The sequence below is a fragment of the Piliocolobus tephrosceles genome, chromosome 9, assembly GCF_002776525.5.
Source record: "Piliocolobus tephrosceles isolate RC106 chromosome 9, ASM277652v3, whole genome shotgun sequence".
Taxonomy (NCBI): Eukaryota; Metazoa; Chordata; class Mammalia; order Primates; family Cercopithecidae; genus Piliocolobus; species Piliocolobus tephrosceles.
Window position 1 is genome coordinate 9,101,232 of NC_045442.1, and position 15,290 is coordinate 9,116,521.

General features: G+C 53.6%; 1 protein-coding gene across 2 annotated transcripts in view; it reads left to right on the plus strand.

Moving 5' to 3' along the window:
- Positions 1-15,290, plus strand: part of FAM53B (family with sequence similarity 53 member B) — a 126,037-nt gene that overhangs the window by 60,947 nt on the left and 49,800 nt on the right. For both annotated transcript variants that reach the window (XM_023224312.2, XM_023224313.2), the window contains one exon: positions 1,859-2,631. In XM_023224312.2, the coding sequence (XP_023080080.2) occupies positions 1,859-2,631 (773 nt within the window). The remainder of the gene's footprint in view (positions 1-1,858; positions 2,632-15,290) is intronic.

Genomic DNA, 15,290 nt, shown 5'->3' on the forward strand with positions numbered 1-15,290 from the left:
AGATGAGATGAGCGATGTATGATGAAGGAATTGGATGTTTAGCGACAGTCTTGCTTTGTTGCAGCTGGCTTGCCTGGGCTTTTGGAAGATTTCTCTCCTGCATCTCCAGCTTCTGAGGCCCTCCATGAATACAGCCTCTGGATAATTTCTAGCAGTGTCCCCTGCCAGGGTCCCAGCCCCTCAATCTGTATCTCATGACCTTGGCAGGATGCCCAAGAGGAAGGAGTACCACTGTTAGCTGCGCCTTAGCTTTTCCTCTGGGCTCCTGGCCCTCCCTTTGGGCTGCACAGGTCATTCCCATTGAGTCAGTCAAGAAGCTGCTACTTGTGACGCTCAGCTGGCTGTGTCTCTTGGTGCCCTTTGAGGAGTGGCCACTGGTAGAGGAGATAGGTTTGTAGTCCTTGCTGCCTCGAGCACACATGGGTTAAGTCTCAGTTTTCCGCACCTGAGCCCATCTTGCCTGACCCATAAACTCCTTAAGGCCAGGGCCAGAGTCAGGCTCCCCTGCAGTCTGCCTCAGCGCTGCAGTGTAGTGAAAAGGGCCTGCGCTCTGGGGCCTGACTAAGCTGGGTTTACATCCTGTCTAGTGCTAGCTGTGTGGCCTTGGGCCAGTTGCTCAATGTCCCCCAAGCCTTGGTCTCCTGATCTGGTCCATGATGGTACCTGCTCTCAGGGTGCTGTGTGGATTACACAGCCCAGGTGAATGCTCAGTAAGTGATCTGCATTGCTGTGAGACCCTGCGTGCATTTAAATACCTACCAAATATCATTGCAGGTTTCACTTGTATTCTTCTCTTGACTGACTCAAGCCATTCACATGTGCATGATTTATAAATATATATAGGTTTGAGAAAATAGTACTAACAGGTTGTTCCCTGACAGCATGGCATATTTCTTAACTTTGCTTTTATACTGTAGACTTGAATACAAGAACTATGTCAAATTTATCTTTGCATCTCCTAAAATTCCCCACATGGTGCCTGATTCCATAGTAGAAAAACAGTAAATAGTTCTTGAATATTTCACAAAATAAAGGTTCAAGTGCAAATGTAGCATTTCATAGCAGGATAGGTTATTTATTTGTATATTCAAGTAAAGACCTGAATACATAAGTTTAAGTGGTGCCCTTAAGTCTGTGAAGCCCAAGACTTGTTCTTACAGATTTTAATTGCTTTAAGTGAAAAATCGAGTGAACATAGAGAAAATGCTGTGATTGGCAGCCATTGGTGACATCGATGTTGAGCATTTTGATGGAGGTGATCTAAATCAGTACCAGCTCCAGCTTCTATTAGCAAAGGGTTTCAAGGTGGAATTGGGGTGAACTAACCTGGCAGTGCCCCAGCCATCTTTTAACCGGGCAGTGCCCGTCTGAAGTGTTGAGACGTCTTTGGTTGTGGTCTTCTGCCAGAGCATCGAGTCCCAGTCCTGAGAACTGCAGAGAACCCAGTGGCACTTAACATATGTCTTGTCCTGACTCTCTTACTGGCCAGGGCAGGGCTCAGGTCAAGTCGGTTTCACACCCATAAGATGAGAAAGCATTTTGGATGAAAAATATTGCTTTGGATTCTCCTGGGAGGCAGTATGGTACACTGGAAAGAAAACCGTATCAGGAGTCCCAGGGGTGTATCTGGATTCTAGGCCCTGCTCCGCTTCCAACTTCCAACTCAAAGCCTTGAGATTCACTTCTCCTCTCTGAGCCTCAGTTTCTCATCTGTAAAATGAGGTTGGACTGGATGGTTTCTAAGGGCCTTTTGGCTCTAAGATACTGTGTTTGAAACGGGCTGTTGGTGTGGAGATATTAAAGGGCTGGAGTGAAGGCCTTCTCAAATCCTGTTTTCTCCTTGTCATTTGTGAACCAGAAAACGACAGATGGCGAGACCTGGACAGGAAATGCCCTCTTCAGATTGACCAACCGAGCACCAGCATCTGGGAATGCCTGCCTGAAAAGGACAACTCACTGTGGCACCGGGAGGCAGTGACCGCCTGTGCTGTGACCAGTCTGATCAAAGACCTCAGCATCAGTGACCACAACGGGAACCCCTCAGCACCCCCTAGCAAGCGCCAGTGCCGCTCACTGTCCTTCTCCGATGAGATGTCCAGCTGCCGGACATCATGGAGGCCCTTGGGCTCCAAAGTCTGGACTCCTGTGGAAAAGAGACGCTGCTACAGTGGGGGCAGCGTCCAGCGCTATTCCAACGGCTTCAGCACCATGCAGAGGAGCTCCAGCTTCAGCCTCCCTTCCCGGGCCAACGTGCTCTCCTCACCCTGCGACCAGGCAGGACTCCACCATCGATTTGGAGGGCAGCCCTGCCAGGGGGTGCCAGGCTCAGCCCCGTGTGGACAGGCAGGTGACGCCTGGAACCCTGACCCGCATCCCATGGGAGGGGGCCGGCTGGACCTGCAACGGTCCCTCTCTTGCTCACATGAGCAGTTTTCCTTTGTGGAATACTGTCCTCCCTCAGCCAGCAGCACACCTGCCTCAACGCCAGAGCTGGCAAGACGCTCCAGCGGCCTTTCCCGCAGCCGCTCCCAGCCGTGTGTCCTGAACGATAAGAAGGTCGGTGTTAAAAGGCGGCGCCCTGAAGAAGTGCAGGAGCAGAGGCCTTCTCTAGACCTTGCCAAGATGGCACAGGTAAGAGCCCCAGCATCCTGGAGTCACCTTGGTGCTCACTGGAGCCTCTGCTGGGTCTGGGCCGTCCTAGACAAGCGTAGAACACCAGTTTCAGAAATACCCAGGAGTGGGTTAGTTTCCTTGTTCTTTAAAATCCTATTCAAAGAAAGATTATTTCCACTTGGTTTTTTAAAAGCGTTTATTTCTATTTACAACCAAATATTCCCTTTCACTGTGAGTGCAGTGCTAGGGGTACAAGGGCAGGTGGATGGGGAGAGGTGGGCTGTCGGTGGGCAGACTCACTGAACCAAACACTGGTGTTCCCCTCCGGCCCTTCACTGGAGCTGTCTCTCCCAGGAAGCCGCCCCTGCAGCTGCTGCAAGAAACGTTTACACACACTGGGATTCAGTGTCCCTTGGATTATGCTGGTCCTGAGATCAGGGGTGTGGGTAATGGTTTCCGAGAGCTAGTGATTACGGAGAGCTTATTCCTTTGATTAAACTGTTGAAATGTGAGGCCCTGAAGATGCTGTGACCAGTATTCTCTGAGCTGCCTCTGCAGTCATCCTTGCCCTTTGCTGTAGAAGTATCTGGCCACACGCCCCTGTCACTTGGACTTTATCCTCTGTCTTGGAGCTCTGCCTTGTGCTAACACTGATCTTGGATATTGATTTGAATGAGATGAACTTGGAGTTCCTACTCTGTCATCAGGAGCATCTCTGAGCCTGAGAGTTGGCTGCATCTGGGTCTGGCTGGGGATGAGGAAGTGGTGCTGGCCCTTGTGACCTCTGACTCAAGGATGGGTGGATGTGATGGGCCACAACACTATTGGCTCTGTGTTCATCCAGGAGCTGTCAGTTGCTTAATGCCGCAGTCTGACCATCATCTTTTCTGGACTTATTTATGTAAACATTGGTCTCACTGGGTTTCAAGGGGTGAAGATCTTCTTGTTGGTGAGGATGATTTCAGAGGGGTTGGCCTTGGTCACTCAGGATTATGGCCAGATCCAGGGCAGGCGGGCTCACGTGCTCACTGTGTTTTAGGCGGGCATAGCTAACTTCCTTCCAAGCCCAATGTTGTTTTCTCAGTTGGGTCTTCTTTCCTTTTACAAAGAATGTGCAGTTTCTCTTCATGGGGTTTTGCTCTTCTCTCCTTTAGTTCCTACTCCCAACATAGAGGTCTACCCAGAAAAGAAGAGGTGCAGGTGTCTTAAGTCTAAAGTTTATCTGGCCCCAGAGTCCAGACTTTCTGGCCACCTTTGTTCAAGAGCCCGGGCACTGGCTGGGGCAGTGGGAGGGCGAGATGGTGGTGTGCTTGTTCCTCCCCTGTGTCAGTGGGCTCCGCCTGGGGGAGAGCCTGAAGGGGTGTGGGTCAGTGCTCCTGCCCCTCCTCAGCTAGTTTCCATTTCTTCCATCGCAGCTACAGGCGTGTGCCGTTCTTTTTGCAGTGTAGTGGAACGTTTTTGACTTTACTAGCTGGACAGGGATTGAACGCATTTATTTGACACCAAGAGGAATTTCCCTTCTTGAGAAAAAATTAAATAGGTAAAAAGTCTGGAAAGGTGACAGATTTGGGTGACTTCTGAGGAAAACCCAGAGCCCAGAGTTCTGGGTATGATAATGCTTCAGTTACATTTTTAATGCTGAGCATATTTTATTACCTAATGAGTAGACGGATAATAAAAACAACATACATGTTGTTATATGTTGCTAGCCACAGCTGGAATAACACCACTGGCATCATTGGAGACATTTCTTGACCTCGTTTGGTTAGATACTATTTAAAAATGTAATGCTCAGTGGGGCCGCGCCCAGTTGATAGATGGCTTCCGTGGCCGCAGGCAGGCCTCCCAGATCTGGGAAGGTGTGCGGAACCCGAGGAGGCTGCTCTGGTTCAGCCTGTCTGTCCTTGGCCGCCTTCTTGGCAGCGGGTCTTGGGCATAGGGAAAGTAGAGAGGGTCCTCTGGAAAGTGTGTGTGCCCAAGGCCGATGGCCAGAGCCCTGAGGCTGGGCCCGTGAACGCTGAGCCATGCCCCCACCAAGAGTCTAGACCCTAGTCAGCCCTCTCTCCATGGGGCTCGGCCTGCTTTGGCTCCATCATCAGTTGATTTCTAGCCTGGGGAGGTGGGCCTTGTTTTTCTGTGGGGCCCTGAGAACGAGGCCTAGGGTATCCCTATGTATTTATCAAGAGCCCTGGACAGTGCAGGGCCTCGTGCATGGTAACCTGATGAGCTGGGCATGTTGCTGGTGTACAAGGACTAATATGTTGCTAGATGGCCACTGAGGTTAGACCACTGGCCACAGACCCCAGTTTCTACATGCTGTGGCTTCACTCAACATTTGGGACCACCGAGAAGGGGCTGGGATCTGCTCTGCATGCCCATGGAGGCAAGACTTGGAGTTGGGCTTTCCATATCTTTGGAAGGGCAGGCTTGTACCCAGGTGTGGCCCACGCTTCCTTCCTCTGGGCTCTGGCTTCTCTTTCATGGGCCTTTTGATCTTGGTTTACACATTGCCTTTGGGGGTGAGAGCTCCACTTGTGCATTCTTGTAAAGGCGCCCTTCGTATGTGGGTTCTGAGGCCAGGTGTGTGAGTCTGCAGAAGGCCTTTTCAGTTAGACCTTTGGAGCAGCTGGCCATTCTGAAGAGCCCCAGCTCCCCTAGAGGCCCCGACTGGGGCCCAGATCAGATCTTGAGGGTGTGTGTGAGTACACGGCGGCTTCCCTCTGGCCATGATTCGGCATGGCCAGATGGACTGTGGTAGCTGGAGCCCCCTCCAGCCTGCCCGCAGGAAAGGGTCCAGGGAGAGAATCCAAGAGAGTAAGAGGGCAGGAAGCTCTGAGGTCCAAGGCCCTGCCCTCATCTGTATCCACAGTTGAGTTCAGCAGGAGCAAGTGCCCTGGGGTGTAGACTCTGTGCTAGAAGCAGAAGATGTCAGGAGATGTGACCTCAGAGCTTGTCCGTTCCCGTCCCTCTTGAGGAAACTGAAGCTCTCTTGGTCCCTATGCCTGCCAGGGCTCTTTTGGGCATGGTGTTCGCTTTTGGACCTGCATTTAGAAGGTGACATTGACACACTAGAAGGCCTCCAGAGGTGGGGCCGGAGACTGGAAGCCCTAGGCAAATTGCTTGACATGTCTGTGCAGCAAATGCCACCACTGCCACAGGACTGGGGGGGGCAAGAGAAACAACGTATGTGGATAATGCGCTGTCCATATGAGTGTGTTTATATATGTGTGTGTCCACATCTGTTGATATGTGTGTGTGTGTGTGTGTGTGTCTGTATCTGTATGTACCCACACCCGCCCCACCCAGTGTATTGGCTGGCACAGGCTGGGTGCTGACACATACTCATGATCATCGTCACAGTCACAGGACTTGGAGAGAAGGTGTGGGCTGCTTCTGGGTGCCTCCAGAGGCAGAGGTAGGAGCAGAGGGTGGATGTTCCTGGGAAGTGCCCTCAGTCTGCTATGAGAATGCCTATTTTTCAGGAGGCCGAGGTGGGTGGATCACGAGGTCAGGAGATCGAGACCATCCCATCCCGGCTCACACAGTGAAACCCCATCTCTACTAAAAATACAAAAAACTAGCCAGGCGTGATGGCGAGCGCCTGTAGTCCCAGCTACTCGGGAGGCTGAGGCAGGAAAATGGCGTGAACCCGGGAGGCGGAGCTTGCAGTGAGCCGAGATCGCGCCACTGCACTCCAGCCTGAGCAACAGAGTGAGACTCCGTCTCAAAAAAAAAAAAAATAATAATAATGCCTATTTTTCTTTGTTTGTCCACCATTTTCCCTGTGTTTCCATCCTCCCTTTTCTGTTCATGCCACTTTCTGTGTCTTGTTTGTTCATCTTCTTGCCTCATCGCTTTTCTTTTGTAAATGGGAAGGAGGCCTGCCCCGCAGCTCAGCTCAGCCTGCAGTCAACTCTGAGTTCAGAGCCCAGGGTTATGAAATGGTGACAGAATTGGATTCGCCCCCACCCCCTTGCCAGAGGAAGTTGGCCGTGTGTGAGCATTCTCCTATCTGTCACCCTTGAAACTAGGGTGGAAATATCCCGGGGGCGCGCTGGCCACCCTACCCCTTCCTAGCCGCATCCCTGGGGGACAGCTGTCCCAGTTAACTCTGGTCCGTTGGGGATGAGACGCACAGGGTGGGGTGTTGACATTGCTTTCAGATTGTCTTTGCTCATGTCTTCTTAAAACCCCAGTGCCAAGAGAGCAGGCAGAGATGCTGAATGAGGCTGCAGGTGAGGTGGCCATCTGGATCCTGAGTCGGGGAGACTGACTGTAGTGAGGAAAGCCCTAATGGGGGAAATGACGCAGGGACCTAGTCCCGCAGTGGCCGCCCTCCCTATACTTGTAATTACAACCACTTGGTTCCACAGAGCAAGTTGCCCAAAGGCAGCTCAGAGGACTGGCTGTGCTGCTATCCCTGCGCAAGCCTGGCCCCGTGGGCCTCCTGCACAGCTTTCCTCCTCATGTGGTGTTTTTGGCCCTCCTGGTTGGTGTTCTCTGTGAGGCTGCAGCCTTCCTTTCGCAGAATGACAATGTATGCCATTGAGGGCAGGGCCCAGCCTGAGGGTGTGAGTCGTTTATTAGCAGGACTTTTGCTGACATTTTCCTTACTGCTTTTTTGAGACCTGGTTTGACCACCCAGCACTGGTTGGCTCCCAGCAAGACTTGAGCTATATGAGGCCATTTAGACATAGATCACATGTGTGTGAGCAAAGATTTCAGAAAAAAGCAACAATTAAAAAGATCACCCATTGAATGCAGTCCCCCTGGGTGTCATAGTCCCTGCTGTATTTTTAACTCCAAGCTGGTCATCTTGAAAGAACAACAAATTGTACTTCTCAACAGTGCTTCAAACAGAAGCAAGATGTTTGTGGGGAGGGGTCGGGATGCCGAAACAGAGGTTTGATTGATAGCAGCTGCCCACACACTGAGTCCCCAAACCTCCCTGAGCAGGCCTCAGAACAGGCAGCAACTGTTGTGTTAGCAGATGTTTGAGGGACTGTGAAAGCTGACCAGGGGCAGTTTGGGGTAGAAAAGAAGCATGAGGTAGAAACCAGCATGCCAGCATGTCTTTGGGAAGCCGCTGAGAGCCTTGTTCCTGGGGGTGAGTCCAGGAGAGCTGGGTGGGCGGGGCTACAGGGGCTGTGCAGGATGAGGGGTTGCTGCAGGAAGTCGTGAGAGCTTGTGCAGATGCTCATCAGTGACTCGCAGCTCTTTGCTGGACAGGTCCTCTCCAAGTGAAGCCCCCCAGCCAGCTTCCACTTTCCGTCTTTTGTGCCGGTGGGGCCACCTTTGAGGGACAGTGGTCCTTCTTGGTCGCCATGGGGTTGGCTACATGACTTCCTGCTCAGGCACCCCCAGCAGCTGCAGGCCAGCTGTGCCTTTCCTTGGCCAAGTTTCTGTGTGGCAGACCCAGCTTTCCTGCACCTTTGTGACTTTCTCCTGTCCACCCTGCCAGTGGCTGTTCCCCTTCAGCTGCTTACGGTTCCCGCCACCCTGCACCCTCAGCACCCTTCCTCTCAGGGTGGGAAGCTGTGCCGATGGCAAGTAGAGGAATTCAGAGGTGGAGCACCCCTTATAACACGGACTGCAGACAATGTGAAGGTCTGGGGTGGGAAAGCCCTAGAAAGCCCATTGGAATGAAAGAAATGCTAAATACAAGTAAAGGCAAAAACTTTTGTGGGCAGGCACATGGGAGTAGTTGCTTCTGACTTAGAGATAGGATAGACTTGAACAAAGGAAGACAGCCTGTAAGACCTGGGCTGTCAGAGTTTAGGGATGTCAAGGGGGCAGCTTTGGGTGCTGAACTAGCACGCCTCCTTCCGTGCTCTTGACAGACATTGCTAATCAATCATGGCAGCCTTTTCAGGTGAACTTAGTGGAGGTCTTAGAATCCTCCCCTTGGCAGTCTTGGCAGCCATTGCTAATTGATGGGTAACTGTCATCTGCCATCTCTGTTCTGACCCATCCCCTCACTTGAGGATGAGGCCTCTAGAGTCCAGGAAGAGTTGGGGCCTTGCCCAAAGTCACATGGTGAGGCATCCTGGAAGGTGGGAACCCTGACCTCTTGACCCCAGGCTCAGTGCTCCCGCTGCTGTGCTTGGTCCTGGGTGAGGACCACTCAGCTGGCCCTTCCAGAGAACTGATGTGCATGGGGCATAGAGAGTGTGGCAGTGAGAAGTGGGAGCTTCGGAGTCAGATAACTGGGGCTGTCCCCCCATTCTGCCACTTTTGAGCTATGTGCCCCAGGCCTCATGTCTGTGTCTGTAAAATGGGAATGGCAGTGCCTGTTGCTCATGAGTGTGGGAGGAATCATGTGGCATGGATCTGGCACATGGTTGGCACTCAGCAAATGCCAGCTTTGATGAACAGAGAAAGCCCGGGCCTGCTGCAGCCTTTCTCCCATGGTAGCTGCCCTTGTACCCTCTGCTGCTCTGGGCAGTGTCCTGGGCTCCCCACTCTTGGTGGGCCGGGATCCTGCCAGCCATGGCGCATGCTGGCATCAGGCTTCCAGGAGACTAGTTTCAGCTCTAGTTTTCATCTTCCCTGCTTCCCATCCTTTCCCTCCCTTTCTTCCCTTTCTTTTGACAGAGTGTTTCTCTGTCGCCCAGGTTGGCATGCAGTGGTGAGATCTTGACTCACTGCAGCCTCCGCCCAGATCCCTCCTTTCTGTCTCTAGTCACAGCCCTCAGGTTGCACAAGCAATCTGCTTAAGGTCACTGGGATCGAGGCCGAGTGTTGACACAATAGCTTTGCTCTCCTGGGGAAGAGGAAAATGGGAGTTCATCTGGGGACTGCTAGGGAGGCAGCTTTTAGTGCCACTTACTGATTTCCATGCTTCAATTGAGAGCCATCCTGAGCAGAGAACGTTTGAGAAGCTATGAGGCTCTGGGAGGCCCCAGCTCTCTGAAGTAGGGGCCCTTTCCTAAGCCAGCTGCTCAGATGAGAGCCCCGGGTGTGCTGGGAGTGCTCTTGGCTTGCCAGGCCCTGCTCTGGTGCTGGCAAAGGGGCTTCAGAGACCCTAGCAGGCTCTGCCCTTGGAAGACCTACGGGCCGGAGGGAGAACGAGGCCTTACCAGCTGAGGCCTCACCACATCAGAGGATATCGCCAGTCTTGCCTCATGGAAGCCAGAGTAAGAACGGCCTGTGGGTCAGCTGGCTCTTGCCCCTTTGGCTGGTTCAACTCCAAGGGCCCCCAGTGGAAGGTTTAGAGAAACCCTCATGTGGTTCCCAGGCTGCTGAAGGAGAAGCAGAGAGCATGGGCTGAGACGAGGAGACAGAGGGCTGGTGGGAGAGCGGGGCCTCAGGCTGGAGCCCTGCCCACGGACCGAGCCCCATCCTCATCCTGGGCAACTTATGAAATCTCTTCATGGTTCAGTTTCCCCATCCTCAAGGAAGGGTGGCGACGCCCTCTCTCGCTGTGTTAAACGTCTCATTAAATGAGTTCATTTGTATGAAGTGCTCGGAGCTTAGTACTGTGTGCCCAGGACATGTGCTCAGTAAGAGTTGGCTGCCATATTGGGAGTCGCACTTTAGGAGTAAGGGGAGAAATTTGGCAAAAGGAGGGACCTGCTGTTCTTCAAGTGTGAACTATCCTCCCCTCAGGAATTGCTTGTCTCTGCAGCGCTGAGGTGCTCTGCCGCATCCCTGCTCCCCAGAAGGCCTCACCTGAGGTCGCAACTGAGTTGTTGAGCGGTGCTGCAGGGGTATGAGTCCCGGGCTCTGTAACTCTGAGGGCGGGGATTTGCCTTATTGCCACGCGGTAGAGGCCTCTCACATCGTAAGGGAAACAGAGGTACGCTGTTGTTGGAATAGAGCTGCGGCTGGAGTCAGAAGAGCTGGGTTTGAGAGGCACTCTGCCACCCGGCTGTGTGGTGACTGTGAGCCGGTTGCCCTGCTTCTCTGAGCCTCGGGTTTCTGACCGTGCGTGCATCTGCCCGGGTGTAGCCATGAGTGTCAGGTTACCTGGAAGCCAACACACCGCAGGTTCCTAGATCTTGTCCAAGAGAGTCTGAATTAACAGGTCTGGGGCAGAACCCCAGTACGTTGGGGTCCCAGAAGCTCCCTGGTTGAGTCTGTGGCTTGTAGGGGCGGTAGAGATGGGCACATTCCTAGCCCTGTGACTGCACAGATGCCCGGGGACTAGTTTGTGTCATAAGGAGACGGCCTTGAGAGTTCAGCTCCCTCAGTCAGGAGGTACCAGCTCAGCCTGGATTAGGAGGAGGATCCAGGTCCTAGGGTGAGTGCCCACTGAGCTGCTGTACCCAGCAGAGCAATGGTGTCCCCGCCTGCCAATGAAACTTCCCATGCAGTTCCCAAACGTTGACTTACGCTGAGTCGAGTACAAGGCGCTGCTTCAGAAACGTTTGGAGACCCTGTTCTAGTATATAGTGTCGAACATTTCCGAGGCAAGTTCTCGTGGGTGGGTTGTTAAGGGCAGGTTCCACACCCTGTTTGATATCCTGCCTTGTGTGCAACGGCAGAGTGCATGAATGACAGGAACTCTGAGTGCAGGGTAGAAGCATTAGTAGGTTTTAAGCAGGGGAGCAACAGCACCCCGTAAAAAGCTCCTTTGGGACAACAGTGAGCAGCATGGACTGTAGGTTCTGGGGGAGGTGGGGAGGCCAGGCAGGAGGCTACTGGCAAACATGAAGGCGGGCTAGACGATGAGGGGGCAGTGGAAGTGGTGATAGGCATAAGGGGCTCGAGAAATGTTCTCAGAGTAAAAGCAGCAGGGCTGACTTCCACCTCACCCTAGTCGTAGGCTTCACTGGGCAGAGAATCAATCATCTTAATCCCCAAAGGTGGCAACTTTCTTTAAGCTACCCTGTTTAGTGTTTGTTCATCGTAAGTCCCTCTTGTTATCTAACCAGCAGTCCTCACTTTGACTGTATTTCTTCTTGATCTGTTCTCAGTAGAACTGAAATCCAGTGGATCACCATGACCTATTTTGTCTCTGTATGAAAGTATCTATGGGACTCTCTTATCCCCCCGTCCTTGCACGTCTGTGATTTGCTAGCCCAGCTGCTCCTTGCCACTGGGGAGGCCCCATTCCTTACCCTTTCCTGTCAGCCCTCAGTTTGCAGACTTCTGACTCCTTTGCCCAAGCTTCTCTGTTCTTGTCCACTTGAAAGTGGCTGCCCATTCTGAACTCTGGGCTGGAGAAGGGCTGGGGGCAGCTTAGGGCCACAGGAGGGTTCTTTCATGGTTTCTAACGCTTGTCACGCTGGATCTTGTCTCAGCTGTGCCACATCTGGTCAGTTTACAACAGCTGGGACAGCAGCTCCCAGAAACAAGGGGCCTGTGATGGCCTCCTCAGTTCTCCTAATGAAGCCGAGTAATCCCCAGCTGGGCCTCAGAGGATGCAGCGAAAGGGAGGTCTGCCTTATTTCTGCTTCCTTATCTGGGACATCAGGAGAACGCCTGGTGGGAAGCCCCTCCCAGCCCGAGGTTAGCATGGTGCCTGCGGGCGAGGGCCAGAGCAGGAAGCACAAAGAAGTGCATCACCAAGATGGGTGTGGGATGGAGACAGAGCTGTGCCCAGAGCCCAGCACGGCTGGTGCCTGACCTGACCGGGCCTTTTCCCGACACCATGCAGGCCGCTGGCCTGTGGGTCCATCAGTGTGAAGCCTTTACTTTAGCCCACTTCGCCTTTTGCAGCATAGTCCTCTGTCGCCCCAAGCACTGCACCAGTAGAGAATTTCTCCTGCTTGCAGGCGCCCATTTATCTACCATTTTTGTGGTATCAGCCATCCGGAATGACCACTCTTTCTTGCAACTTCAGGCCGCAGTCAAGAAATCAGAAAGCAAACGCCACACGAAGAACAAACCTTTTGCTGCAGTCCCCATGCTGGCGGGAACTTGGTTTGACTAGACTCAGAGTGGGTGTTAATTGCCTATTTATGGCCAAAAGATTAACAATGCCTCCTTTGAAAGTTAGACATAGTAGAGCTCTTGGATAATTCCTTTTTGGGAGGGGGTGGAGTGGCTTAAAAAAAAATCTCTTGGAAAACAAAAGCAACAATTGGTTGCAAAATATAATGCAACCACCAGAAGCTTAATTTGTGAGCAGTAACGCGAGTTCACATCAGTAATGTGTCACCAGAGGTCATCAGGCACCCCCCCTTTCCCTGAAGGGCCACAGACTGCATTTACTCCTCATGGAGTAGTGGTGGCGGTATGGAGGCCCCCGCTGTTTCACTGACGGAGCTCTGTGGGTGGAGTGGGTGAGGCAGGCGTCCTGGAGCAGCCAGGGCCTGTCAGAGGCAGAAACCAGCCCATTAGATGAGGTGAATTCACTGTGAGCAATGGCTAGCTAGGTTTCTGAAAAACTGAAAAGCCAAGAAGAGAAAACGAAGTATTAATATCACACAGAAGCAGCTACAGGAAGCTGCTCACCACTTTGGGCTAGGGGACCCCCGGGCAGAGACTGCACTTCTGAAAGCTTGGCAGCATGGAGTCCATTGGCCCCACAGGGCTAGGGCAAGACCTGAGAGGCGGGGGCGCCGGCCAGCTGGTCCCGCGGAAAGGGAAGGCGATGAAATTGGTTCTGTGAATGTTGGAAATGCAGCAAACGGGAAGCAACTGCTGTGAACGGAGCAGATTGCTCCTGCAGGTCACGCAGCATGGCTGGATGATGGTGACGGCACAGGAAGCACACGGGAGATGCACGGCCGCCTCTGTCCCCCAGCCTCGCTCTGCTCAGCATCCTTCTGTTGAATGCTGTCTGACGTTCTCCAGCGGGGCTGGAGATCTCTTCTAGCGTGCGTCGCAGCTCCGTCCTAGTTTGTTCTTCACTCAGCAGATCCTTGCCTGGAGTGTGCTGGCCACCTGGCATTCAGCTAGGCCCTGGGGATGTTTCTGCAATGCAGAAAGGGGGAATGGATGTCATGCAGGCCAACAACAGGCAGGCAGGGCCATTTCAGATGGCGATATTTGCGCTAATGAGAATCCAGCAGGCCAGCGTGGTTTGGATCACCAGGCGGGATGAGAGGAGGTGGGACGTGGCCAGCTTTAGATTGAAGGGACAGGGAGGCCTTGTTGAGGAGGTGACACTGGCACAAATCACAGATGATGAGATGTGTTCAGCTTTGCAAAGATAATTAGGGAGAACGTCCCGAGTAGAGGGAAGGCAAGCCCCAGAGGTGGGAGTGGGCATGGTGAGTGTAGGGCACAGCGAAGCTGGGGTGACTGGGGTCGGAGTGGGCGTGGTTGAGTGCAGGGTACAGCGAAGCTGAGGTTCCTGAGTCGAGGGTGCAAAGGATGCCTGAGAGGTCGGCAGGGCCATCACAGTCGTCCTTGCAGGCTGGGGTGAGGAGCGGGCTTTTTGCCTGGAGCCCAGGGTTGGAATGCCATTGAGGCCTCTGGGGCCAGGATCTGATGGGATGCTCGGTCACCTGCCTTACCTGACTGCTATGCTTATTTTCCACCCTGGGGGTTTGACCGCAGACAGCCCCAGGGAAACCGGTACAAGGAGGTCATGGCAAGAAGGCACATGAGGGTGAAAGCATACCAGAGAGATGCTTAGGCAGGCCCCAGTGTCAGGCACAGGCTCAGAGGAAGTTAATCAGGCACCTCTGCAAGTGCCTCTCATGGCGATGAGTGTCACCTCCCACCCTAGGCTCACGGGGGTTCTGAGTTCTCCCCTGCCATATCTGCACACACATCAGCCTGGCCCTGGCTTTGGGAAGTGGGTCACCAACTCCTAATCCACGGGCCACTGTTTGCAGGGCGTCCTCCCTCAGGTGTGTGGGTCTCACCCACCCTGTGAGGGGCTCCTCCTGTTCTGCTTTTCAGGGAAGAAAATGGAGTGCTGAGGCCATGTGCTCACTGGCTGCGTGGCAGAGCGGTGAGTGGGGCCCACTCAGTCGTTGGCCTCGACAGCCCGTGGGCCCCCGTGTTTCCATAGGGCTGCCTTCCTGAGGTGAGCTCCCCCACCGCTTGTGAAGCACAGGGCTCAGGGGAGTCTGGGATTTGCCCTAGGCTTTGGGTTCCCTGATGGTCAGCTGGGGATAGTGACATCCTCACGTGGGGCTGTTCCCAGCCTTTGGCCCGGGGCCTGGTACTCAGGCCGTGCCCAGAATGTATGGCTTTTACTTGTCACATCCCCTGGGCCCATGAACGGATGGATCATTGAAACCCCAGTGGCCCTGACTTCTCCTCCCAGCCGTTGAGCAGACTGCATTTCTTGAGCTATGAGCAGGTTGGTAAAGCCGGGCACGGGGGTGATAGAGAGGCTCTGTGGTCAGCACCATGGCCTCTTTGGAAGAGCGCTTTAGTTCTGCCTGGCACTGCGCTTCAGCCCTCCGGTTGTGCAAGTCCAGGACATGAGGGAGAAGGGCCCAGCGACCTGGTGCTCTGCCACACTGAGCGGAGGCGTGTGGACAGTGCGGGTTACATCCTTCAAGTGGACACATCCAGAATTTGAAATAATCTTCTTACCGCCCGAAGCAGGACCTTTGAACCATTTTTTTGGTGACTTTGCTGAAGACTTCTGAGCCCTTGGCCACTGCCTTCTACCCGCGACAACCCCCAAAATGGCTTGTCTTGAATGGTGAGGAGGAGGTCCAAGCCAGCCCTGCACTTTCTCAGGCCAGGGGCCTGGCTGGCCTCCTCTCTTGGACCTCTTGGCAGCTGCTCCGGAGGCAGCACCGGATGCCCTCCACTCACTTCCC